The 25,105-nt window shown below is 62.5% G+C and overlaps 3 protein-coding genes across 7 annotated transcripts; 1 reads left to right on the top strand and 2 right to left on the bottom strand.

Annotated features, from left to right (window-relative positions):
- Positions 1-111: 111 nt before the first annotated feature.
- Positions 112-7,213, bottom strand: ABCB6 (ATP binding cassette subfamily B member 6 (LAN blood group)). Of its 3 annotated transcripts, none has more exons than XM_074873423.1 (20): positions 7,074-7,213; positions 5,628-6,159; positions 4,937-5,074; positions 4,461-4,650; positions 4,159-4,251; positions 3,710-3,902; positions 3,502-3,623; positions 3,307-3,416; positions 3,155-3,220; positions 2,894-3,019; positions 2,728-2,804; positions 2,559-2,622; positions 2,376-2,461; positions 2,208-2,265; positions 1,922-2,026; positions 1,332-1,506; positions 985-1,097; positions 781-875; positions 522-590; positions 112-425 (listed from the first exon to the last, which is right to left on the bottom strand). In XM_074873423.1, the coding sequence occupies exons 2-20, from the start codon at positions 6,141-6,143 to the stop codon at positions 299-301; spliced, it is 2,523 nt and encodes an 840-aa protein (XP_074729524.1). In that variant the 5' UTR covers positions 6,144-6,159; positions 7,074-7,213; the 3' UTR covers positions 112-298. The 3 variants fall into 3 exon arrangements, with proteins under 3 accessions (XP_074729524.1, XP_074729521.1, XP_074729523.1); XM_074873420.1 differs by lacking the exon at positions 7,074-7,213 and adding an exon at positions 6,833-6,913; XM_074873422.1 differs by lacking the exon at positions 7,074-7,213 and adding an exon at positions 6,833-6,884 and having other exon boundaries at positions 5,628-6,177.
- Positions 7,214-7,485: 272 nt separating this feature from the next.
- On the bottom strand, positions 7,486-17,853 carry ATG9A (autophagy related 9A). Its single transcript, XM_074873419.1, has 14 exons — positions 17,703-17,853; positions 17,325-17,367; positions 15,925-15,990; positions 15,464-15,625; positions 15,219-15,360; positions 13,523-14,271; positions 13,048-13,201; positions 12,643-12,822; positions 11,529-11,774; positions 11,024-11,226; positions 10,512-10,629; positions 10,097-10,316; positions 9,811-9,953; positions 7,486-9,726 (listed from the first exon to the last, which is right to left on the bottom strand). The coding sequence occupies exons 1-14, from the start codon at positions 17,803-17,805 to the stop codon at positions 9,721-9,723; spliced, it is 2,535 nt and encodes an 844-aa protein (XP_074729520.1). The 5' UTR covers positions 17,806-17,853; the 3' UTR covers positions 7,486-9,720.
- Positions 17,854-17,972: 119 nt separating this feature from the next.
- Positions 17,973-24,933, top strand: ANKZF1 (ankyrin repeat and zinc finger peptidyl tRNA hydrolase 1). Of its 3 annotated transcripts, XM_074873435.1 has the most exons (16): positions 17,973-18,052; positions 18,302-18,433; positions 18,731-18,840; positions 19,212-19,314; positions 19,701-19,885; positions 20,166-20,281; positions 20,559-20,712; positions 20,917-21,139; positions 21,334-21,435; positions 21,622-21,801; positions 21,916-22,014; positions 22,455-22,728; positions 23,171-23,282; positions 23,406-23,573; positions 23,690-23,760; positions 24,337-24,933. In XM_074873435.1, the coding sequence occupies exons 2-16, from the start codon at positions 18,307-18,309 to the stop codon at positions 24,455-24,457; spliced, it is 2,145 nt and encodes a 714-aa protein (XP_074729536.1). In that variant the 5' UTR covers positions 17,973-18,052; positions 18,302-18,306; the 3' UTR covers positions 24,458-24,933. The 3 variants fall into 3 exon arrangements, with proteins under 3 accessions (XP_074729536.1, XP_074729538.1, XP_074729537.1); XM_074873437.1 differs by lacking the exon at positions 18,302-18,433 and having other exon boundaries at positions 18,027-18,052; XM_074873436.1 differs by lacking the exon at positions 17,973-18,052 and having other exon boundaries at positions 18,200-18,433; positions 21,646-21,801.
- Positions 24,934-25,105: the final 172 nt, after the last annotated feature.

Genomic DNA, 25,105 nt, shown 5'->3' with positions numbered 1-25,105 from the left:
AGCTGGTTGACCCAAGGGCACAGGCAGGAACCGTGCCTGCCCCTGCCCGGAGCACAGCTCCTGGGGGGTCCTGCAGGCGCGTACCCTGCCCAGAGCACACAGGCACGGAGCTGGGAAGGACCTGGTTTAAGAAACTACACAACAGCAAAACAAACCAGTACAAACGTGGTGGAGTGTCAACCCAGCCCCTGCAGCTCCTGGGGCACGCAGGGCCCCAGCCCACAGCCAGCAACGGGCTTCCTGGCAGCATGGGGGCCTGGGCCCTGGGTCAGCGTCACAGCAGAGCCCCCAGCTGCGCTCACGGCCCCTTCTTGCTGCTTGGGGGCTTCTCGGGGCAGCGCTCCTTGCTCTCGCCCTCATCCCCGGCCTGCTGCTGCAGCCACATGCTGGCGTACACGCCGCCCTTCTGCAGCAGCTCCTCGTGCCTGTGGGGAGAGTGTGGGGGTGCAGGGTCCTGAGCTGGCCCCAGAGCCAGGGAGGGGGTCCCCGCAGGCAGCACCAAGCCCTCCCGCTGTGCTCACCTGCCTCGCTCCACAATGCGCCCGTCCTTGAGCACCAGGATCTGGTCTGCACCCACCACGGTGGAGAGCCTGCAGAGAAAGGCAGGGTGTTATTCTAGCTCAGAGGGGAGAGGGTCTGGGGGAGTTTACACAGTGCAAGGAGCCACAATCACAGGGGCTGTCACCTCCTGAGCAGGAGGACAGGTCTGTGCCCCCCTCTGGGGGGTGCCAGCCAGCTCAGAGAGCTCTGCGCCTATCAGCCCTTTCCCCTTGTCCCTACCTATGTGCGACGACGATGGTGGTGCGGTGGGCGCAGACCTTGGCCAGGGAGGCCTGGATATTCCTCTCGGTCTCTGTGTCAAGCGCAGACGTGGCCTGCAGGAGAGGCAGGGCATGGGGAAGGGATGCAGGCAACGCCAGCCGCTGCTGGGGCAGGGGCTGCTGCAGAGCGGGGTGAGGCTGGGCTGGGGGCTGCTGCCGTTACCTCATCCAGCAAGATGATGCAAGGACCCTTCAGGATGGTGCGTGCGATGGCAACGCGCTGCTTCTCCCCCCCGCTCAGCTTCAGCCCCCGCTCCCCAACCTGGGTGTTGTATCCTGCAGGCACAAGGGCAGGAATGTGCTCCAAGACCTGGCACAGCCTCAACCCATCCCTGCCCAGGGGCTGATTTAACACTGGAGAGATAGCAGGGAGAGGCAAAGCAAGGCACAGGGTTGTGTGGGTGTCCCCGTGGGGAATCTCACCCAAGGACACCTGTGAGGGCAGCTACAAGGTCGTAGGGGACCCCAGGATGGCAGAGGAGGGCAAGGAGGGGACGGTGGGGGTCTCACCATCGGGGAAGGAGAGGATGCGGTCGTGGATGTCAGCAGCCCGGGCTGCCTCCTGCACCTCTTCGTCGGTGGCCAGGATCCGTCCGTAGCGGATGTTGTTGGCGATGGTGTCGTTGAAGAGCACTGTGTCCTGGGGTACCACCCCGATGTGAGCACGCAGCGACGCCTGCTTCACCTGGGGAGGCAGGGGGTAGGGCTCAGCCAGACACACATCCCCACAAAGACCCCCCCAAACCCAATCCTACCCCTCAGCTGTGAGCCCAACACCCCACTCCTCACAGAATGTCTGCTCCAGGGTCCCCCCTGGACCACAGGCTCAGCTGCATCTCCACCCCGCAGTGGGGGTCCCTGCCAGTGCCCTAGCCCTTCCTGGGGAGCCCTGGCCAGCCTCCTGCATTTCAGCCCAGGGGTCCCACAGTTGCACCACTCACCCCACTCCTGGCACAGACATCAGCCTTCAAAGGGGCTGTGGGGGCTGTGTGCTCACTCCTGCCCCGGGGAGATGTCAGTGCCTGCACCAAGCAGTGCTGCAAGGCCCAAAGGAGCTGGTGTCCCGCCCACACTGGTCCCTGGAGGCCTCCCACCCTCACCTGGGAGATGTCCTGCCCATCGATGCGGATGCAGCCACCCCACACATCGTAGAAACGGAAGAGCAGGCGGATGATGGTGCTCTTCCCCGAGCCCGAAGGTCCCACCTGCACGTGAAGGTAAAGGGACTTGGAGACAGCAGAGACTCCCCGCTGCTGGAGGCCAGGGGCCAGGCAGGGAAGGGCCAGCCCCGTCGGGGATCTGTCCTTCCCACAACCGTCCTTCCCAGCCCCTCTTCCCCCATCCCACCCTCCAGCAGTGAACCCACACCCAAGGTCCCACTCTCACCAGGGCCAGGGTCTGCCCAGGCATCACAGAGAAGGAGACGTCCTGCAGGATTTCCTTCCTGGGAGAGGGAGACGGCGAGGGGGGCTCAGGGCCACCTCCGCTGCCCTGCGCCCCTGTGCCAGGCCCCATAGCTCAGCTCGTCCCACCCTGTGCCTGGCCTTCCCATACCCATCCATGTAGCTGAAGTGCACATTCTCAAACTCGATCCGCCCGGCCTCCAAGCGCAGGTCGCCGGCGTTCACCGCATCCTTCACCTGCCGGAGGGAGAAATGTGGCCTCAGAGCCAGCCCCTCCCCAGGGCAGGACCATGGGGCCATGCCAGGGAGCTGGGTCTGGGAAGGTGGCACCCACCTCCTGCTCCTCATGGAAGAGCTCGAACATGTTCTCCATGTCCACGAAGGAGTTTTGGATCATCCTGGAAGGGGGCGAAGACCAGAGGGAAGGGTTTGGGGGAGCACATCCCAACCCAGGTGCCCATGGGGAGCAGGACCCCAGGCACTCCTGTAGCTCCCAGAATTACCTGTAGTAAGTCCCGAACCAGTTGAGCGGCGTGTAGAGCTGAATGATGTATGTGCCAAAGAGGACAAAGTCCCCCACCTGGAAGGGGCAGGGGAGAGCTGCCTGTCACCACCAGCCCCAGGGCCCCACCCCAGGTCGGGGGCTGCCCAGGCTGGCACTAGCCTTACCTGCAGCTTGTTTTCGGTGACAAAGTAGGCACAGAGCAGGGACCCCGCCAGCAAGCCCAGGCCAATGACCAGGTTCTGGGTCTGGTTGAGGAGGCCCAGCGAGGCACTGACCTTCCACTCTGAGACCTGGAAGAGGCAAAGTCCTCCAGGATGCTGCCGCCTCTGAACCAGACCCAGGGTGAATTCCATCCTCCCTGCAGGTGCCTGTGAGGTTCAGCTCATTCCCCTTCAACTCCCTCACTGGTGTTGAGCGCCCTGTACCTGGTACTTAATGATGGCATCATTAAAGCGGTTCACCTCGTAGCTCTCCGCGTTGTAGTATTTCACCTGAAGGACACAGAGCCAGGGTCAGCATCCAGATCAGCCCCACCAGCACCAGGCAGTACTCAGCCCCACCCCACCACCTACAGTACCGTCTCAAAATTGAGGAGCGAGTCCACAGCCCGGGACTTGGCCTCATTGTCGCGTGTGTTCATGTCCCGCCGGTACTTGGTCCTCCACTCGGTGATGAAGATGGTCAGAGCTGTGGGCAGGAGGGGGCTGTGTCAGCAGGTGTCCACTGTCCCACAGCCTGGCACGGCACCCCTGCACCCCGATCCCCCACTCACTCAGGTAGAGGCTCATACACACAAAGATGATGAGGCCAAACCAGGCACTGAAGACCGACGTGAAGTAAACGATGCCGATGACGATGTCCGCAATGGTGGGGATGATGCTGAAGACAATGTAGCTGGGGGGCAGGAAGGGGGATGGTGCATCAGCCCGGCCCGGTGGGGCTGCCCGGCCACCCCCCGCCTGCCATGGGCACGCTCTGACCTCAGCAGGCTGTTGATGCTGCTGGTGCCCCGGTCCACGCTGCGCAGGACCTCGCCGGTGCGACGCCCCAGGTGCCAGCGCAGGGACAGCCCGTGCAGGTGGGCGAAGAGCTGCACCTGCACCTGCCGGTTGGTGAACTGCTGCACCCACACCCACAAGAAGGTGCGCAGGTTGCTCACGAAGCCGGTGGAGCCTGTGAGGCATCATGGGATGGTCAGCGAGGACCGGCACCACTGGGGCACGCAGCTAGCTAGGAAGGCCCAGCTGGGAAAGAGGGATTTGGGATGGGGCCTCCCCGCTGTCCCCAACCCAGAACCAGTCCTGGTTGCTGCTCCCAAGAGAGAGCAGCAGTGATGGGGGCATTCAGGCTTCCCCGGCCACCCCAGCCCCAGCACAATGTGCCCTGTGCCGTCTCTTCCCAACGTCCCGTCCTTCCCAGTGGTCCTTACCAGCACCTCCACCCTGCAGGAACTTCAGCCCCACGTAGATGCAGACAGTCCAGGCCAGGGTGTGCCAGGGAGCGCCCTCCGTCAGCTCATTCACTGGGGAGAGGGTGGCAAGGGTCAGGGCAGAGGAGCAGGGAGTATCGCCAGGTGCCCTCTAGAAACCAGCCCCAGCACCCAGCACTGGTCCCTGACCCCCTGGAGCCTGCTCCTGCCAGGTCCCTGCAGCCCCCCAGGCCAGTCGTGACAGCCCCCAGCACTTAGTGAGGCCGTGGGCAGCCTCACACACCGAGCTCCAGGCGCCTCACCGATGTTCTTGTAGTAGATGGGGACGAAGACGTTGATGGCCCGCTCGAGCCCCATGAGTGCCATGCAGAACAGCACCAGCCCCTGCAGCAGGTGGTTGCCTCTCGGCCACATGTACGGCACCAGCAGCCGCAGCTTCCTCCGGAAATCCTTCCAGGTGGAGGTGGTCCTGCTGGCATCGGGCAGGAGCGGCTGGGGGACAGCAGAGCGAGGGGTCACTGCCCCGGAACCCCAGCCCAGCTGGCAACGGCCCCGGAGAACACCCCACCAAGAAAACCAGCCCTGTCCTCCCAGGGTGCCCACTCCATCCTCCCAGCAGGGCCGCATCCTGCTGACAGCACACAGGGAGCTTGGGCAGCCCAAAACCTCACTCCTCCCTGGTCTCCTGAAGATGCTGATCCCAGGGCAACTGTATTTCTGTTTGGTCTCCAGCTCCTCCCTGGCCATGTCCCCAGACTGCTCTGGGCCTGGGACTCACCTGGCTGTTCTCCACATCCCGCTCCTCCTCGTTGACCAGCAGCATGTAGGGTTTGCGGGGCAGCCCCGGGGCCTTCATGCCCAGGACAAAGAGCATGAACGTGCAGAGGTAACGTAGCAGCCAGAAGCTGAACTGTACCTGGACAGAGAGCAGGGGGTCAGTGTCACAGCCAGCCCTCGGCACGGCACGGCCAGGCACAGGATGGGTATGAGCTGAGAGAGGCAAGGAGCAGGGCAGGGGGATGGAGTACAGTGCAGCCAGGGGACAGGGGACACCCCATGCCAGTTCACTGGGATCCCCCAGCTGAGCACAGCACCTCAGGCAGCACCCAGACCCTCTCCTTCCTTCCTTCTGCATCTGGCTCTGCACCCTCTGGCTTGGGGTGCCCATACCCTGGAGGGAGCAGGGGGGTAAAGGGCTGTGGGGAGCAGGCAGACACCCCCTGCCTCTGAGCCTAGGGCTGGGCCAGGCAGAAGCAGGAGCTGAGCCGGACGGGTGCATGGAGAGATGGGTGATAGCTGGGCTCTGGGCCGAGACACGCAGCAGATGCGTGGGTGCATCCCGGGAGCGTGCACACCCTGGGCATGGCAGGGCACGGCACACACACCCCACCCCAGCACTGCGATGCTGCAGCCCCCCCTGCTAAACGACTCCCTCAGCCCCCTCCCCTGCCCACAGCCCCCCAGCCCACCTTCTGGTTGGTGTCCTCCAGCGCCCACCACCACAGCGGGCTCCTCCAGCACACCAGGGTCAGGTTCTCGGCGGCGAAGGCCAGCGCCCAGAAGAGGAGGAGGACGGTGCCATGGCCCCGCGTCCGGTCATGCGCCAGCACCCGCGTGTGCTCCAGCTGCAGGAGGGCGACGGCGCAGCCCCAGCTAAGGGCCCAGAGGCAGGCGTGCAGCAACATGTACCCGTAGAGCCGTCCCGGCCTCCCCACTTGCCACAGCAGCCCGCCGAGGGGCTGCAGGGCCAGGAGCAGGGAGAGCAGGACCTGGCCGCGGTAGAGGCGGGAGCGGGGGATGTACTTGGGCTCCATGGCACGGCCGAAGCGGACGTAGCAGGCGTACTGCAGGGCGCCCAGCAGCAGGCAGACGCTCAGCAGCACGGCCGGCACCAGCGTGAAGAAGAAGCAGGGCTGGAAGCCCTGCTGCACCCAGGCCTGGGTGACGGAGCTGTTGCCCTCACAGTAGCCCCCCATCAGCACCATCCTGGCAGGTCACCGGCTGCGGAGAGAAGAGGGGCTGGAGCAAGGTCTCAAGATGAGCTGTGGGGTACGGCTGGGGCGGGCTGGCACGGCCAAGGGGTGGGGGGGCATTCACGGGGACAGGGGTGAGCACCGGCTGGACGCGGACACACGGTGTGAAACACGCAGCCCGCCGTGCAGGCGAGCAGGGCCAGCTTCGCGTGGGGAGGGACCTGAGCACCACGCCGGGATCCGCTGGTGAGCCCCGGCAATGCCCTGGGCAGGGGGGTAACACCGCACCGCCCCCCCCCCCAGAGCCACCTGGGCCCTGCGGGATGAGCTCGGACGTGGGGGGCAGCGAGAGCCGCAGGGGTAGGAAGGCAGTGGGGCGCTGGGACCAGGCTGGGGGCAGAGGGGGAGCAAGGGGGGGAAACGCAGCGGCAGCGCGAGGCGGGGATAATGCGGGAGGACGCTGGGGGAATCGCTGGGCAATGCGGGGGCACCGCAAGGGCAAAGGCAGGGGGACGTACGCGGGGACACGCACGCGCGGGGCGAGGGACACGCGTGGGGCGAGGCGGGGCCCGTGCCGGGGCAGTGCCCGGGCGGTACCGGCGCCGCTCGGCCCCGGGGCCGCCCGCGCAGCCGCCGCGCCGGCCCCGCCGCCCTGCCCGGACCCCGCCGCTCCGCCGGGGCCCCGCCGCCCGCCCCCTCACCTGCCCCGGGCCCGCCGGCCCCGACCCGCTCCGGGCCCCCGCGCCGCCGCCGCCCGCCGCCGCCAGCCGGGCCCCGGCGCCGCTTCGCCCCGCCCCGCTCCCCGCCCCCCAGCCGGGCTCCTGCGCGCCCTCCCCGGCGCCGGGACTGGCCCCCCCCAGCCCCGCACACCCGGGCCGGCATCCCCCGGTGTGTGCCCGCCCCCCCGCCGGGCCCCGGTGCCCAGCCCCAGGCTGCACCGACCTGCTCCCCCCTGCCCCACAACCGCCCCCCCTGCGGAGACGGGGCCGGGGAGGTGCCGGCGGTGCCGGACGAACTCGCGGGCTGGGGGCCAAGGGGGGGTCCCCGAAGCCGAGGCGAGGCACCCCGCTTATCGCCGCCGCCAGCCCGCCCCTGCGGTGCCGCGATAGCCCCCGCCGCCGTAGGCAGGGCCCTGCCCGCCGCAGAGGTCAGGCAGGACGGGGCGCTGCCCTCCCGGGGATAAATATAGCCCCTGCCTGCCCCCCCCCGGCCCCCGGGACGGAGCTCCCAGCCCCGCCGGAGCAGCCGGGGTGGCACCGGCTGGTCCGGCGTCCTCGGTGCCCCGCAGCCGTGGCCGGGTCCAGGGGGGCCCCACGGTGCCGCAGGGCGAAGGGAAGACTCGGAGGCGGGCAGGGATGATACAGCCCATCTTTATTAGACGGCTCTACAGCTGTACAGCGAGGGCACGGGGGGGGGCGACAGCGCGCTCCCCAGGGACCCCCCGCCCGCACGCCCCGGGAGGAGGAGCGGCTCGTCATGCACATGGGACACTGACGACACAAGCAAAACATGCGGCAAGGACTCCGGCCTGCTCCTGCCCGGCCTCTGGCCTCTCCCTCCTGCCAGCCCAGGGAAAGGCCCTGACTTTTCCCCTGCCCCAGGGCACTGCCAGCCACGGGAAAGCTTTGGGTTCCTGGGGAATTTGCTTTCAGTTTCCCTTTACCCTGCCACGACAGCCCCAAGGCAGAGCTGCTGCGGGGTTGTTGTGGCCACTCCACGTGGGAGGACCCCAGCAGCACCCAGGCCCAGGGACCCTCCGCCTGGCTCAGTCCTGACCCCCGCAGGAGAGAGCTGATCCCCAGCCCGAGCTCTGCTTTAGCGCGCTCCGCTTGGTCTCCCACAGACCCCAGAGCAGTGGGGTCTGTCCCTCCCCATCGCCACCCCTAAAGAGCCTGCCCCTGCGCGAGCACCCCAGCCCTGCTCCTGCCCTGGCTACCCGGGTGCACACACCCCTGGGGGCAGGCGGCTCAGCAGTGTGCCCAGCCCAGGCTCAAAGGGCAGAGGGTGAGCACCCTGGCAGCGGGAGAAATGTGGCCCTGGGCTGCAGGGGGGGCAGGGGAAGGGCTGCGGTGCTGGTGGAGGGCATGGCAAAAGCAAGAAGCCCCCGCCAGAGGCAAGGGGAGAGAGGGAGGGAGCGAGGGGAATGCAAAGCCTGGCAGGGGTTAGCAGGAATGCAGATCCTCACAAGCTGCCACTGGAAAAGAGGGAAACCAGAAGGATGGGGGGAAGGTCATGTCCGAGGCCACACTGCACAGCTGGGCTCCCGATCCCCCACCACCCCCCTAAGGCTGGGCTGGGGTCTGCCTCTCCTTGCCGGGTTCAGGGCACCCCTCCTCGCCCCGCCAGGCACGAGCCAGCTGCTTGGTATATGGTCTTCACAGCAGCCAAAGCCAAGCTGCAAGCAAAAGGATGGTCTCAGGAAGGAAGGAGGAGCTGGGAGTCCCCAGGTGAGATGTGGGACACGCTGAAGCTTTGCTTGTGGGAGAGGAAAGGCCCGATACCACAGAAACGGCCACATCAGGAGGACAGACCCGATGCACCACACTCTGGGCACGGGAAAAAGGCCTTTATCATGCCTGGGGGAAGGGAACCAATAGACAGAGCACAAGACCTGCAGGGTGGGCTCCGAGGGGGCTGTGAGCACCCCTGGGAGACGCCAGGCTGCCCCACGCTGGGGTCTTTTTGGCACTGCAGGAGGGCCCACAGCAGCCCACAGCCTGTGGGCGCCACGCAGGGGGGAGGATGCTGCCCTAGCCCAGAGGTACGGCACAGAGGCTGCCAGCTGGGAGAGACGTCAGGGACCCAGGACTTTCACCCCACTGCCCCTTCCTCATGTGCAGGGGACGGGCCAGCTGTCGTGAGAGTCAGCGAAGGGCTGCAGCATCCCCGGATCCCGGCCAGAGCTGTTCCCACCGGCTCTAGATCCCACCCCTACCGACATCAGCAGCAGCCGGGGCCCATCCCTCTGCAGGACGCTGGGGCAGAGGGGTGGGTGATGCCCCGCTGCTGTCCTGCTCTGGGCTGAGGGGCACAACGTTGGTCCTCTCCAGAGGGTGAGCATGGTCCTGAGCACCTCCTCAGGGCTGCGAGGAGGGCAGGTGTGGTGCTACAGGCTGAGCTAGACCCCCCTGAATGGCTCCTGCCTTCAGTTTGGAGACAGGTCCCAGCTCTGGGCAGATATCTGGAGCTGGTGCCATCTCACATCCCCTCAAACAGTAGCTGCTGCTGCCACCTCCGAGCCAGTTCACAGCTGCCCGCTGCTAGTCCTGTCACATCAGCTTTCTCAGGCTCTGCAGTGATCCTCCGACACGGACGACACAGATGTGAACACAGACACATGTATGTACTCACACACGCATTCACCCCACAAGAGTCAAGAGTGGCGTTGACTTGACACATGGCTGGACACAAGGTGCCACCGCAAAGCCGCCGGCCTGGCAGTTTTGTCTCTTCGGCAATTGATGGCCACAAAATGGAGCCCGGGACTAACCGGTCCACTCAGGACGGGAGAAGAAACAGGATGATGCCACATCCTGCTGCCCAGGCAGCTCCCAGTCTGCAACCCCCGCGAGATCCCCAGTCTACAAGGCTATACCTGCAAGACAGAGAGGGGGTGTGGCTCCTATCAGGACCATCCTAAGTACACGTTTCCTCTCTCAGCCACAGCCTTCACCCCTACCTTGTGGATCTGTGGTGGAAGCTCGTCCTCTGAGCTCTCCTCTGGCACAGGCTCTGGGTGTCTCGCTGACTGCCCATCCTCAGCCCAGCCTCCCAGCGGGAGGCGGGAGAAGTGCGATGGGGCTCTGTGTACTGTGCCCGGGTCTGCAGGACAGGCAAGGAGGAAGATTAGCTCCCTGGGGGACCGTGAGTCTTCAGGGGCAGGCAGGCTGCTCGTGCCAGTCCTGACAGGGTATTGGATATGGGGCTTTGACCCAGAGCTCAGACCTCCTCCCTGGCTCCCGTACCTGTGATGCCACCGTATCGCCGCTGGAAGCCGGTCTGCAGCGTGGCCGTCTCCTCAGAAGGCTGCCGCGGCGAGAAGGGGTAGCTGGCAGAGCGAGGGATGGGGACGGGGGCACCCCGCTGAGCATCCAGCTCCTCATGGGCGCTCTCCCCGCTCTCGTCACTCTCTCGCCGGTGCCAAGTGTGCCGCTCGGGCTCCAGCTGGGTGTGCTGCTTGTGCAACTTCAGGCCAAAACACAGGTGAGTCAGCTGTGTGGGAGAGCCCAGACGCCCAAACACACCCTCTCCCCAGCACTGTACACACACTGGTCTCGGCTCTCACTCACACTGGTATCCCAGTCACTCCAGTCAGGTTATCCCAGTCCGGCCTGCCCTGGCCCCATGCCTCTCTGGCTGGCCCAGTTCCAGGCTGCTCACCTCGTGCATGTAGAGTGCATGGAGACTCATCTCAGTGGAGGCGTACTCCGACAGGATCATGCTCTGTAGCTGACCCTCCCAGGCGCTGCTCCCCGAGCTCACGGTCCTCGCATCGGCACTGCCATGGGACACACAAGTGGTGTTTGCTGCCCAGGTGCCCCCCACACCGCCCAGCCCCTCTCCGCTCTCCTGTCAGGCTTGCAGAGACCCACTCCTGGGCTAGGTAGGAACAAGCCCTCTAGCAGCATCTCCCCAGGTGCACAAGATGACCAGCCCTGCTGTGGCACTGCCTCTTCCCTACCACAGTGGTACCTACAGGAGAACACCAGAACCCCAACACTGTCCTTTGGCGCCAGCCTAAGCACCCAACTCTGCTTATGAACATGTCCCTTACTGTCCCAGGCTGCAGAGACAAATGCCACCGTGCATCCAGGACAACAGGATGGCAATCGGACAAGAGTTTAAGGAATATGCAAAGGTGTCTGGTCACCCCTCTCCAGCCTGCAGCTTACCCAGAGGCTGTCATGGCACTGGCGCCCCGAGGCTGGGCTCCCTCTCCATCCCTTCCTGTCGTCTGAAAGCTGCTGGGAGGCTGCTGGGCAGACTGGAGCGGGGAGAAGGAACGCAAGGCTGAGGCCACTTCGGAGAGATGGCGGGAGGCCTGGAAGCCCAGTGCCGAGGAGCCCGCTATCACGTTGGCAATCAGGCTGTGAGGCTGTGGAGTTGAAAGGGAGAGAATCACTGTCCTGTGCAGGCTTGGAGGGCTGATCCCTGCCAGCAGCACAGAACTGAGGCACCCCAGCTCTCTCAGCCCCTCTCCCACCTCACAGGGCCCTGGGACAGCCTGTTGCCTTCTCTAGAAACCCAGCAACAGTCCCAACTAGTGCTGATCTATCACATTTGCATCGCCAGATACAGCCCAGGCAAGAGCAAAACTGCCCAGAGGGCCTGATTATCAGTTTGCCAGCACCCAGCAAGCATCCCAAGAACACCCCGCATCCCCCCCACCCTGGGCACCTCCGACTCCGACTGCAGGGACTGGATGGAGCTGAAGAGGGCGTTTTCGGGGAGCACAGCCTGCTGAGCCAGCGCCACGCTGCTGTCCCGGTGCACTCGCTCCTTCAGGAAGCCGATGAAGGCCGTGCTCTCGCGGGGCGGCTGCCACTTGGGGTTGGTGATGGCAAAGTGCATGAGGGACAGCTCCGTCTTGCCATCCTCGGCCTGCTGGTAAATGGAGGCCTCCGTCTTTCCTGCTGACATCCACTGCGGAACACAGACAGGTAATGAGGGATGGGATCTGCTTTACATCCCCACCAGGCCTGGGAATCCTGCGATCAGTCTGGGCAAAGCACGCAACACCCACATAAGCTAAGCCACGGCTCCACATGTAGCAGGCGCTACACCAAAAGCCCCATCCATACTAGTTCAGCTCTCACAGCCTGGGGAAGGAGCAGCAAGCACAGTGTCTTCCACCTCCACCCCAGAACGTGCATCGCTGCAAGGGAACCGGAGAGATGGGGACTAGTCACAAAATACAGAGCTGAAAGCCTCGTCTTGCACTCTCCAGCTCGCAGCAGGAGTGACTACAGCCAACAAATGACTGTTCTTAAAAGCTTCCTGCCACAGTGAGTCCAACCCATCCCTAGTTCATGGCCTTGTCACTAGGCAGTCTTTTCTGGCAAGTAATCTAAATTCCCAGGCACAGGAAACAGATGGATCCCCTTTCCCTCTGCACTAGGTTTTTACATAATGGAAAATGCTTCCCATCTCCCCGAGGCTGCTTCTCTCCTGGGCACAAGCAGTTCTCAGTGGTCACGCTTTCTAAATGCCCAAATATCCCCAAGCCTCTCTCCCGAGGACACAGGACTTTTGGTTGTGAAGACATGCAACGACATCAAATAAAGAAATGACAAAGCCTGGTTCACAAAATACCAAGTTGATAATCACAGCTGGGCCACAAGAGCCTTCTGGGGCTGGTGACCTGTGTTGGCAGCCCCAGACACCCTGCAGAGAGGCAGGTGGCTGGGCTGAGGGCTGCCAGGAGTGGTGAGTTACGGCCTTTCATGGGTCCAAAGGACTAGGCATGCTGGTGGGGAGCCCAGGATGCTCTCCCGCCAGCCAGGGGACCTACCGCCGGGTGGCCATGCTGGCGCACGTCCATCTGGGCAAAGGAGCAGGTGTCACCCACACCCACCACCTCCACGGTGAAGTTGCGGAAGAAGTCAACGATGTCCAGGGACTTGGGCCGCAGGCAGACGATGAGAATCAGGGGCGTAATGATAGGACTCAGGAGCTCCTCCAGGATGAAGACCTGAGCACAGAGATGATGGGCTCAGCACAAGCTTGAGGATGTCAAGAACCCACAAACCCAAAGCCAGCCCCCAGGTCCAACCCTCCATCTTCTGGGGCAGGGTGTCTCCAAGAAAGCTGCCTTGTTCCTCTGCCAGCCCAGGAGCTGCTCGGCTCTCCGGCAGCTTCTCCCTCCTGCAGGAGTGGGGGCGAGTCCCCATCCCAGCCCCACAAAAGCCAAGCTCACCGCTTTGTACTGGAAAAGCTGGGCAAACTCGTCCCTGGTCTCGTAGCGGTGGGCATTGCCCTGCCAGTGGTCAGGCATGTAGTGGATGTGCGCCAGGATGACTCGCAGCAGCTGCTCTGGGCAAAACACCAAGTGCTGGTCGGGGATGAAAGACCTGTAGGACAGGGCAGGGAAACATCACAGCATCACACCTCAGTTCCTGGGAGGGCAGGGAGACCGGCTCGTGTCACGGCTCCACCTGTAGCCTTCACGCCCAAGCCAAAGCTTCCTGCCAGCCCAGCCCACACAACCACTGCACACAAGGCCATCACTACTGCCTTCTCCTCCCTGCCCCTGACTCACCCCAGCTCTGCCCTTCACTCAGGCAGATTCACATCTACTTGCAACCAAAGAGCACGTTTGCGTGGACGGTTGTCAGCCCCACTGCTCCCCACAGCGCTGCCAGGAGCACAGGGGCAGCAGAGACCCATCTCACCTGCACACCGTGATGCCCACCCCGAGCAGGGTGACCGTGGTCAGGACATGCTCGACCGCCAGTACATCCTCATCATAGATGGTGAGAGCGATGAGCACAGCCAGGATGGAGCCAGCAAAGAAGGCCACGTTCTTGGCCACGATAGTGAGGAGCGGGGAGATAAAGCAGTTCATGTACTTGGAAGCTGGCTTGTACCCCTTGCTGAGGCGTGAGTGCAGTTCGTGGTCCAGCTCGTTGAAGTGACGGAGGTAACAGCGGCCGTAGAGAGACCAGCAGCGGGCACCCAGACTGCCCGGCTCCCGCTTCAGGATCTCTGTGTAGCTGAAGAAGGCGTAGAGGATTTGCCAGATGAGGATGAGGGGGCAGAGGAGGAAGTTAGCAATGCCAATCCAGAGGATGCGAGTGCTGAGCTTCTCAGCCAGCTCCAGGCGGTTCCCAGCCCGCTTGTACTCAGCCTTCAGGCTCCACTCATTCTCAAAGAGGGAGCCGGGCCCCCAGAAGAAGATGAGCTCAAAGTTGTACTTGAGCCCACGCGTGTAGAAGACGGTGTCTCCCAGCAGAGGCAGGCGGAAGCGGATGGGCAGCAGTGACTTGTTCACCATGGCCACCATGTAGTTCTTGAAGCGGAGGATGCGGTGGTAGATGTCCAGCTCCGTCAGTTCCTTCTTGTGGATGCAGATCTGGTGCTCCTTCTGGATCTGCACGATGCGGGCCTGCACCTCCTGCCAGGTGTAGTAGGGCAGGGTGGACTGGAAAGGGGCAAGTGGCAAGGTTAGGGGCAGGATGTGTCCAGGGACAGAGGCTGGGCTGAGCCCACCCAAACAGCAGGACCCAGCGCACCCCTCGGGGTACTGACGAGGCACATGCAACATCGGGACACGAGGCACCGCCCTGCACCGCTTCAGCCTGCAGCGAGCAAACCCCATACCTTGCCCCGGTGCCCTTTACCCCTAGATTAGCGCAGCTGACTTTCCCAGCCGCTCACGTGCCAACTGCCTTGGAGGCACAAACACAGCTCCAGGCTCCCACGGGTCCTCCCAGAGCTGCCATTTGGAGTCTAGAGGGGAAGGGACTTAAGCAGTGTCCCAGAGGGAGCCTGTGGAAAACCTGGGGACAAACCAAGCTTCTTGGCTCACCCCACCTTTCTCAAGACACTGTCTCTCCTCAAAAGATGCACACACACCTTTTGATGTTGTCCATCAGAGCAAGGACTCTGGACTAGGATATACGTGCAAGCCTCAAACCCCATCCTTGACACACCGATCTCCAGTGTGGTTTTCACCAACCAGGTAGCTCCATGCCTCAGCTTCCCCCCCAGTGAACAAGGAAGATGATGTTGTCCACAACCCAGGGAACTACAAGGATATCCTCGCTTATGCCTACTCTGTTGAAAGGCATCACAGAAAAGGCCATCACCAAAGAATAAACATATTGGGTGGCAGATGGCATAGGCGTGTGCCAGCAGGCAGAGAGGCAGGCTGGGCAGAGAGGAGTTAACACAGAATAAGTTGGCTGCTGGAGAAGAGGCCGAAAGGAGACCCATGCGATTATGGAGCAGAGGGAAGAGTGCTTGGTACAGGACTCCTGGAGAAACTGGCTCCAGAGAGCAGCGCATGCGAGCTGCTCCTAACCACCCAGCAAATGCCCCCCGCGTCCCTTAGCGTCCTCGCACGTGGCCCTTGGCCCAGCTACTTACCATGGGGATTTTGAGGGCATTGATGTAGAAGGAGTGAATCTCCCAATAGCAACAGATGTTGTAGATAAATTTGACAAGTCGGTGGATCCAGAAAACCCCAGCTATCACCAGGATGCAGATGAGGAAGCTGTTTGCCTGGATTCTGCAAGCAAGAAAAGGCAAGTAGTGGGAAACAGGCCCTGGCAGGCGCCCTGAGTACCTGAGAAAGCAAGAGCAGTCGCTAACATGCCCTCCACTGCCCCTACCTTGCACTGCAGACATTTGGAGGCAGGAAGGCATCTGGTAGAGTCACCTTAATGGGCTCACTTGGATGCTGGCTGTGATTTACCGCTTTGTTGGCAAAAAGGATGTCGTAATCAACGCAGCTAATAAGAAAGGTGGTGAATGCCACCACAAAGATGAACTGCCTGTGAAAAAAGGGAGCAGGTGTGAGGGAATCACTCTTCTGCCCCCAAAGTGCGGAGACAGGCAGGGTGATGTGCCATTGAGGTGCATTCCCACAGTCATGGTGGCACGAAAGCTGCTCAAGGGCACCAGTTCCTCAAAGTGGAATGCAGGTTTGGGGCACAGAAAACCCTAATGAAGGGGAGACAGGACAACTGTAAAGGGAGTGCTCCCATCCACCCAGCTGCAGGAGCTTGGCAGATTCCTGTGGCTGTTACCGAGCAGCTGTCACAGCCACAGCAGAGGGGGAACCTGCACTTACATGAGCTCAAAGATCTCTCCAATGAGCATGCAAGTGAAGCCATTCTTCTGATGCAGGTTATAGACGTGAAAGCTACAGTCAAGGAGAACAGTCTGGAGGACTCCTTCCCTCTGAGGAAGGATGGAGAGGCTTCTGTCCCACTGGCATCTTCAGCTTCCCAGTCGTCTCCCTCTGCCACCAACGGAAAACCCCTCACACCCCTACTCAGCAGCAAGCTGGTTCTCCACTGCAGAGAAACACACTCTGCCTGGGTACAGCACAGCTGGGATAACAGGACTTGGCTCCATCCCAGCTCCCTTCTTCCCCCACCCAACACCCAGAGCGGGGTCTGTCCCAGCACAGAGCAGAAACTCAGCCTGCCTTCAGGCCGCACAAGGGTGGGCAGCGCAGAGCAGGACACCACAGAGACAGGCAAAAATACATTTAATACCCCTGGCACCCATGACCAGTAACCCCTGCTCCTGACCCCTGGTAATGTGGTTAGCATAACTAACACCATTTTATAAGGCAAGCAGCCATTCTCTGTGATCGAGCAAGAAACCTATTAGTTCCCTTTCCCTCATTATCAGGCCTTGAAGGTCCTGTGAACCAAGTAGACAAACCAAACAGATTTCTTCTTCCCCTCCCTACCAGTCTCAAGATTCCTGAGTGCCAGACTGATTACTCCCTTCCATGCTGGCCTTCAAGGTCCCAGGCACCTGGCCAACCCGATGGCAGTGATGACCCCGTCACAGAACAGGGAGGTGTAAAACAGCACTCAGAGCACTGTCTGCAAAATCAAGGAGTTACAAGTCCTGAGTGGGAACTTGGACCACAACTGCTGCTAGACGGTGAGACCCAGGACTCCCCAGTAGCCAAGGACACCCTCACCATTGTCTGCTTCCTCCGAGGACCGAGTCACTTTTACTCTTTTACATGATTTTTGAGTCTAGATTACAATTGTTATACTGATACAGCAAACCATGTATTAAGAACTTATCTGCAGAGTCCAGGTGATTAGAAACCATAAGTTAAGAGGTGGTATAAAATTCTGTACTATGCTACTTACAGAATTGTACTACACCGATTCTGCCTACAGAAATCCTCTGCTACTCTGATTATGAACACTATGCTAATAATAAAATCCTGTTAAGAAAATAAAGCTTTAATTGGAATTACAACTTAGCACCATCATCACTCTGCCAAGGATCCCTAAAAGAACCTGTCTGTCCCTTCAGTGTTGGGTGACAGCACCCCACGTGCCACCGCCAGCCCCTCTGGAGCTGCGTGGTGTCCTACAAGAAGGGGCAGAGGCTGCCCCAGCTCCGAGTTACATCAAACGCAGTGTTTCCATCAGCACTGAGAGCCCAGGAGGCGATGGGGTGCATCCCGCCTGAACCCCACCCCTGCGAAAGGATATGCGAGAGAAGAACAGGTCCAGGTTCTCGATGTGGTGCCATGGAGCTGAAGGAAGGAGAAGCGCAGGGTGAGGGGCCCTCCGGCATTGCCAGCCTCCCTGCGTGTGGGGCACAGCCCCACCTCTTCCCCCCGTCCCGGGCTCCCTGAGGCCGCAAACCAGCCCCACAGCCCCCAGCCCCGGCTCCCCTCGGTCCCCGGCTGCTCTCCCCGTCGCCAGCCACCCGCACCAGCCTGGATCTGCCCCCCGCAGCCCGGACACCGCCGCTCTCTAAGGCCTCCGCCGCCCCACGCTTCCCCGCCCCGCTCCCCAGCTCTCCTCAGGCTCGGGCTGCCGCCCCCCCGCCGCCGGCCAGGCCCCGATCCCCGGTGCCGCCGCTCACACTTGGCGCCCTCGGGAACGTGGACGAGCAAGTCGCCGCCGCCGGGAGGGGACTCGGTGGAGGAGCTCTCCAGGCGCTGGTACTGCGTCTCGAAGTGGGCCATGGCGGGGCCCCGCGCCGCCGGCCCCGGCCCCCGGCCCCGGCCCGGCCCGGCCCGGCCCGCTCCCCCCCGGCCCGCCCCGCCCCGTGACTGGCGGGCGCGACGCCCAATGGCAGTCGCGGGGAGGGACGGGGGGTGGCCAATGGGAAGGCGGGGGGGCGGGAGAGCGGGCTGAGCCTAGCGGCGGCCCGTAGGCGGGGAGGATGTGACGTAGCGGCCGAGGGGCGCTTCCGGGCCGGGGCGGCAGCACGTGAGTGACGGGGCGCGTGCATTCGTTACCGGCGGGGGAAGTCATGGGGGTTGCAGCTCCGGGGGGGGCGGGGATCGCGGGGGGAACGGCGCGGGGGGGATCCCGAGGGCAGCCGCCGCGGGAGGGTGCTGACCGCAGGGAGGGCTGGGGCGGGGACCCGGGGCAGGCGGGGAGGGGGCCCGTTCGGGGTTCCCGCCTGCCCCGAGGCTAGTCCCGTCACTCAGGCGCTGTCCCCTCCGCTGGGAGCAGGAGCGATGCCGGCCCCGGAGAGCAGGTCAGTTTTCGAGGCCGCCCAGGACCCCGAGCTCCTGCGCGGGCTGACCCTCGTCACTGGAGTTGCCGCGGATGCGTGGGCCGCCGAGCCGGCACCAGTGAGCCACGGTGCGTGGGGTCCGCGGGGCAGCGGGGGGGGGAGTATTTGGCCAAGCTCATGTCTGCCAGCCCCAGGCCATGAAGTAGGAGCTCTGTCCCCAGCACAGCTTGGGTGACCGTGCTGGAGCTTGGCACAGGAGCTGCCTGGCGGGTGGGTAAATGGGCTTTCCTCGGTGTCACCCCGAGGTCCCCGAAGCTCTTCCTACAGCTGTAGGGCTCTTTGGGTGGCTGTGAAGAGACCCAGGAGGCCCCGCTCCTTGCGGTGCAGTCAGGGGAACTGCTGAGCACAGCCCTTTCTTCTTTCAGAGAAACCCGCAGCTGCCAGCAGCGAGGAGAGGGCCCCCGGGGTCCCCGAGGTGCCGGAGCGGATGTGCTGCTCGACCTGCGGGCAGGTGTTCTGCAGCCGGGAGGAGCAGGTGAGCGGGGCTGGCACGGCTGGCGGCGTCCTGCTGTGGAGGCTCAGCCCCAGCGCAGTGCAGCCCAGCACTGACTGCTTCCCAGAGCTCCGCTGCCCACATCCTGTTGGGATCTGGCACTCAGACCCTGCATATTATCGCTTAAAATGTAATTTATTGGAGGGAAACAGTACGTGCAGCACAGGCCTGTGCCTGTTCAGGTTAACTGTTACATGGCGAACTCCTTCATGTACCGTGGTCTTCCAGTCAGGATCTCTGCAGGGTCCCAGCATCCGTTTAGCCCTCGGGGTCTGACATGTCAGGGCCTTTGCTGGCAGGGGTTTCCATGGACCCCCCAGAACCTTGCTGGCTCATACCTCTTTCCTCCACAGACTGAGCACTACCATCTCGACTGGCACCGCTTCAACCTGAAGCAGCGACTCCTGGGGCGCCGGACGCTACCAATGGAAGTGTTTGAGGAGAAAACCCATGCAGGTGAGGAACTGGGCTGCCCCCAGCAGAGCCCAGAGGCTGTCAGCAGTCTTGCTGGGGCTGTTCTGTGTGGGGATAAAGCCCCCAGGTAGCTCTGGCAGCTCAGGGTCCCTTTATTCTGCCCCTGTGGGGTGTCCTAGGGCACTGCTCCTGAGCCCTGATGATTCTTGTTATGGGCAGAAGGGAGTGTTCTACCTGAGCCATGCTTATGCATACCTAAGGATCCAGAGCCCCAAATGCCTGTCTTCCCAGCCCACAGCCCCCTTGTGATATGTGTGGTATCAGACAGGGCATTTCTGGGTTTGTGGGCTGGCCTTTGGAGCCACCTGCAAAGTTTTGGGGAAGCTGTAGTTCGATGTTTGCCCTGCTTCATTTTCTTTCTCTTGCAGGTGATGTTTCCAGCATCTCAGGGTCCGATTCGGAGAGCTCCGATGCAAGCAGCGAGTCAGAGTTGCTGCCCTCTGCCAGTGACAGCGCTGGGACTTCCCTGGTACCCCGCTCCCACAAGGTGCTGCTCCGCAATGCAAAGGGCCAGCTCATCTCCGCCTACCGCTGCGTGCTGGGCACCGGGAAGGCAAGTCATAGCCCTGCTCGTTGAGAGGGGGACCCCAGAGAAGGTGGGTGGCACTAGGGTTTAGACATCTGCCTGGCAGTCCCTCACATCCTGTGATGGGAAGGGTGGTCTCTGGTGCCAGGTCAGAGCCCCAGGCTTGCAGGTGGCCTGTTTTTTGGCTCTGGGATGCTCCCAGAAACCGGCTTCTGGTGCCAGCAGAGGGACTGGTCTGTGTTCCAGTGGACAGCAAGGGGTACGAGGTGATCTCATGGGTGCTAACAGGGGTATCTGTGTCTCTCAGGGTGGCAGTGAGGAGCCAGCAGAGCTGATGGCGTCAGTGCAGAGCCTCAGTGCAAGCACGTCCTGGGTTGTGTTGATGATGGGTGGCGGGCACTTCGCAGGAGCTGTGTTCCAGGGGTAAGTACAGGGGCACAGAGCTGGTGTTGCCCCTCTGGGTAAGGACAAATGGGACTAGGCATTGGACAGCCATCCCCTCCCTACTCCTCCATTGCAGTTCTTACTGCAGCCAGGGCACCCAGCTCCTAGTCTTTGCTTGGGAGTTGGCTAAGCTAAGCTAAGTTGTGCTGCAGGAGAAGTATTAATCTTTAGGGCCCCAGGGGCAAGCTGCAAACCCTCCGTGGTCCCAGGAGCATCAGCTCACCTTCTCTCCATGCATGCCTGCCCCTCTCCGCAGCTCCCAGGTGCAGGAGCATAAGACATTCCACCGCTACACGGTGCGAGCCCGGCGGGGCACAGCCCAGGGCCTACGGGACGCCCAGACCCCGGGGTCAGCACCCAGGTCGGCCGGAGCCTCCCTGCGGCGTTACAACGAGGCCGCGCTGCTCAAGGTGGGGCTGGGCCACAGCACTGGGCTCTCAGCAGGGAGACGTGATCATGGCTGGCTCTGCGGGGTGGTACCATACCGCTGCTGGGTGGCATGGGTGGGGGGTGTGAGCTCTGAAAGTGGGTCAGGGCCCAACTGGGGCTGCTCTGTCCTGCCTGTGCCCACACAGTGCACTCGGGACCTCATGGTGCCTCCCCTTCCTCCCCAGGATATTCAGGACCTGCTGGCAGCCTGGGCCCAGCACCTGAAGGAAGCTCAGCGCATCTTCCTCCGGGCCCCGCGCCACAACCGTGCGCTGCTCTTTGGTGGCAGGAACCCGCCCCTCACCCGGGGCGACCCTCGCGTCTGCCACATTCCCGTCAGCACCCGCAGGGCCACCCTGCGAGAGGTGCTGCGAGTCCACGCCACTTTGGCCAGCCTGCAGGTGTACGGTGAGTCAGCCCAGCCCTAGTGCCCCAGTGCTGGGGTCAGAGCAGGTGGGGTGACGTGGTCCTTTGTGTAATTCCACATGTGTTAGGGGGTGCTGCCCTATGGGGTTGAGGTGCCAGCTCTCCAACCCTCAATTCCTGGAGACATGGGGTGTTCCCTGTCCCTGGGCGATGATAGGAACACCTTTGCTGCCCAGGGAAGGACACGCCACTGGAGGACATCACTGGGTCCCCCCGGAAGGGCTGGCAGAAGAAGCAGCGGAAAGCAGAGATGGATCCCCCTAAGGAGGACACAGATGGTGAGTTGAGCCACGGAGCAAGCGGCGGGGTCTGGTGTTATGGTGCAGGACCAGATTTGCAGCCCTGTGACAGGGTCTGGCGCCACAGTGGGGACCTGCAGTGTGTGGCATCGTGCTGGGCCAGAGAAGGGCAGGCTGTGCTTGGGTGAGAGTCCTGAGTGATTCGTGCTGTGTGTGGGGCCTCAGCCCGTGTCTTATTACCCCCCTCAGCCCCAGAGGAGGAGGAGGAAGAGGAGGAGGAAAGCCCTCCAGGAGAACTGGAGACTGTGGAAGTGACACTGCGGACCTTGGACCTCCGTGAGTTCGAAGTGATGCCCAAGCGAAACCGCAAAAGGAGGAAGAAAAGGGACAAGAAGGTGGAGAAAGGTGAGGGGGAAGAACTGGCCGGGAACAGTGTAGGAATGCAGCGGGGAAGGGCCTACTCTGACTGGGGTGCAGGCTGGCCCTGGCCCTCTTCCTCACCGTGTGCTCCCTGTGCAGGGCCCCGTGCCGAAGAGACGGGGTGCCGTGGTACCCTGGAGCTGGTGACGGAGCTGCAGGGGGAGGCTGGGGCTGAGCCCCTTCCCTGGAGCGATGGAAGTAAGTGGAGTCGGGAGCTGGGCCGGGTGGATGCCTGCCCCGTTTGCTGTTGGCTTTGCAGCAGGATGAAGAGCGTGTTGTCACGCAGGTGCCCAGAGCAGCTGGGTATGGGGTGACTGTAGTGCAGCCCCGTGCCTTCAAGGGAGCTGTGTGTTCAGAGCAGTAGCTCTGAACCCCGCGGGGCAGGCAGCACCTGGCTGAGCCATGTGTGCTGGGGGGGGTTGGAGTGTCCTTATCTCAGGAGAGGGCTCGGCTGGTGCCAGCAGTGCCCAGCAGTGCCGTGCCATGTTGTCACAGACTGGACGTGCTGGAGAAACTGCAGTGCCCAAATCCAGCTAGCAGGATGATGCTTTAACTGCGCCATGTGTGTTTCCTAGTCAGACCAGAGCACTGCTCTTCCCAGGGAGCCATCAGACTCCTCTCCTGTTCTTCCCTCACAGGAGACCCTCAGACCCAGCTCTGCGATGCCCTGTTCACCGCCTGCAAAACGGGAGATGTGGGGACGCTGCGGCACCTCCTGCTTGTGCCAGAGAGCGGGGCCTTGCCGGCAGACAGCAAGGATGGGGAGGGCACACAGCCCCTGGATATGCCTCGCTCCCTGCTCAACCAGCCTGTGGATGAGCATGGCAGCACCCTGCTTCATGTGGCAGCACGGGCAGGGAAGGCTGAGGCTGTGTGCCTGCTGCTGGAGGCAGGGGCAGACCCTGCCCTCAGGTATGGCTGCAGAGCGCCCAGCGGTTGGCAAGCACCGCCCCTGCTGTAGGAGCCCAGCAGCTCCCTCCTGTCTCAGCCACGGGAGACTGGTGCCAGCTTTGTCCTGGGACAGCTGGGGTTGGTCTCTCCCAGCCAGGACTTGTTACTGGGTTTGTAACGGGAGGCCCAAGAGCTGAACCACCATTCTCTCTGCCTGCCTGGTCCAGAGTGCTCCCAGGTTTATTAGTAGACAGTTCAGAGGGTAGGGATGAGACCACCCTTTGCAGGGCATTTTTGATGCAAGAAGGGCAGGATTTGGGGGATTGTGGTGTACGTAAGCAGCTTTCCCCTCCTTGGCTGCAATACCCTGGTGGTACCTGTCGGCCATCCCTGGGAAGTCGCTGGACTCAGTGGGATGTGGGCAGTGCGATGGCAGGGTGAGCTGGTCTTCCTTGTCTGGCAGAGACAGGCAGGACAGGACCCCCTACTGCGTCTCTGCTGACAAACCAACCCGCAACGCCTTCCGCAAGTTCATGGTGGACCATCCAGACAAGTACAACTACAGCCGTGCCCAGGTGGGTGCCTGCCCTCTGCCCTCACCTTCCAAGGGCTGGGGGACCCCAGAGCAAAGCGCCCCTCGCCCACCCATGCTGTTGCCCCTGGCTCAGTGGGAGATGCTGATTGCCCTCTGCCCCCAGGTGCCAGGGCCCCTGACGCAGGAGATGGAGGCCAGGAAGCTGGAGAAGAAGCGGGCACAGAAAGCCCAGCGGAAGCAGCGGGAGCAGGCACAGCGGGAGGAGCGGCAGCGCTGGGAGCAGGAGCAGGGGGAGAAGCAGCGGTTCGCAGCCCTGTCCGACAGGGAGAAGGTGAGGCTGTGTGTGGGGAAGGGGGTGCAGCCCGGCTGGGGCAGTGCTGGCGCGGTGGGCTCTGGGCACAGCAGCTCCCAGGGGCTGGGGGTGCTGAGCCGTCTCTCTGCTCCCAGAGGGCGCTGGCTGCCGAGCAGAGGCTGGCTGTGCAGCTGCAGGACGCCGGCACAACTCTTGCCAACATCAGGTAACAGCCCCCGCAGACAAACACTCCCACGTCAGCACACCTGTTCCCTGCCCTTCTTGCTCCAGTTCTCATTTCCAGTCTAAATCTATTCCTGTCCACTCGGTTCCCAGTAGTGCCTGTGTAACAGCTTTCTCCCTCTCTTGCCTTGCCCCCCTGAAATATTTTGCAAAGGATGACTTGGTCCACTTGCAGCCAGATCTATGGCAAACCAACACCCCGCCCTGGCCACGCCTGTGCCCCAGTCCCTGACCCCACATCCCATGTCCACAGGCTTGTGGGCCACCAGCTCTGCCCATGCTGATCTGGACAGGGGCTTGACAACCCTGTGTGGGGCCAAATTCCCCCATGGTCAGCCTGCCTCAAAGTGCCTCACACCACATTCCCACGCAGCATCTCCTCCAGGGAGATGTCTTGGCCAGGCTGCTGGGTGAGCGCAGCAGCCCCGTCGGACAGGGGAGCCCCAGCTCCCTCCTGCTGCTGGTGTCTCATGTCACAGCCCAGGCAGTGAATCCTCTCCTCCTCTAACCCTCTTGCAAGTATCCTCTTTGCTCAGGGCCACCTCTGCTCTTCCTGCAGCCGCTGTTGGCATTGTGGAGAGTCCCTGCTAGGCCGGATCCCTTTCCATTACCTCGACTTCTCCTTCTGCTCCACGGCCTGCCTGCAAACCCACCGCCGGGCGCGGGCTGGCCACACGTAAGGCTGAGGACTGCCGTCACCTGCCTAGGACCGGTGTGGAGACACGGCTGTGCAGTGAGGGAGAGCCTGTGGAGCAGTGCTGGTTGTGGGGACTGAGCTGGCCATGACCCTCTCAGGGGCAACTCTGGCAAGGCTCTGGGCATGAATGTCACTCTGGGTGGTGACTGGGGACATTACAGCTGAGAGGTCCCCATGTGCTAGTGTGAGCTGCCAGGAGTGTTTTCATGGCCTGGCTCCAGCCGGGGGTCCCGCTGCCAGCTTTTCTCATGGCTACTTTGTAGGCTGCTGCCCGTGGCAGTGGGACAGATCCTGACCCCCCAGCCCTGAGCTGCCTGTGGGCACCCTCTGGGCTGTGCTTCACCATCTCCTCTCCTGGATGCCATTGGAATCTCACCCCTATCATGTTAGCAACTACCTCCTCTGCCTGCATTGTCAATAAAGAGGTGCCTTGACCCCCTAGGCAGGGGGGAGTCAGCATGAGCACTGGAACTATTTGGGGTGAGTGTGGGATTAACATGCAAAATCCTGGGCCCTTTTCTCCTTAGCACAGATCCCACCTGGTCCCAGAGGAGGGCAGGAGCTCTGGATGTCCATGCCAGGAGCTGTACCCCTTTCCTAGGGCCCTGCAGCCCCTCCGCTCACCCCTGTG

This window comes from Strix uralensis, chromosome 6 (genome assembly GCF_047716275.1).
Source record: "Strix uralensis isolate ZFMK-TIS-50842 chromosome 6, bStrUra1, whole genome shotgun sequence".
Taxonomy (NCBI): domain Eukaryota; kingdom Metazoa; phylum Chordata; class Aves; order Strigiformes; family Strigidae; genus Strix; species Strix uralensis.
Note: the sequence above shows the minus strand (reverse complement) of the source record. Positions and strands in the feature narration are given on the sequence as shown.

Coding starts and splice junctions, on each gene's coding strand:
- ABCB6 (XM_074873423.1), bottom strand. CDS start 6,143: ATGGTGCTGATGGGGGGCTACTGTGAGGGCAACAGCTCCGTCACCCAG. Junction 3,020..3,154: donor ATGCCATCATTAAGTACCAG/GTACAGGGCGCT, acceptor TGCCTCTTCCAG/GTCTCAGAGTGGAAGGTCAG. Junction 2,266..2,375: donor CACTTCAGCTACATGGATGG/GTATGGGAAGGC, acceptor TCCCTCTCCCAG/GAAGGAAATCCTGCAGGACG.
- ATG9A (XM_074873419.1), bottom strand. CDS start 17,805: ATGGCCCACTTCGAGACGCAGTACCAGCGCCTGGAGAGCTCCTCCACC. Junction 12,823..13,047: donor AGCTTTTCCAGTACAAAGCG/GTGAGCTTGGCT, acceptor CTCTGTGCTCAG/GTCTTCATCCTGGAGGAGCT. Junction 10,630..11,023: donor AGTGCCATGACAGCCTCTGG/GTAAGCTGCAGG, acceptor GTCCCATGGCAG/TGCCGATGCGAGGACCGTGA.
- ANKZF1 (XM_074873435.1), top strand. CDS start 18,307: ATGCCGGCCCCGGAGAGCAGGTCAGTTTTCGAGGCCGCCCAGGACCCC. Junction 20,713..20,916: donor ACGAGGCCGCGCTGCTCAAG/GTGGGGCTGGGC, acceptor CTTCCTCCCCAG/GATATTCAGGACCTGCTGGC. Junction 23,574..23,689: donor CCCTGTCCGACAGGGAGAAG/GTGAGGCTGTGT, acceptor CTCTGCTCCCAG/AGGGCGCTGGCTGCCGAGCA.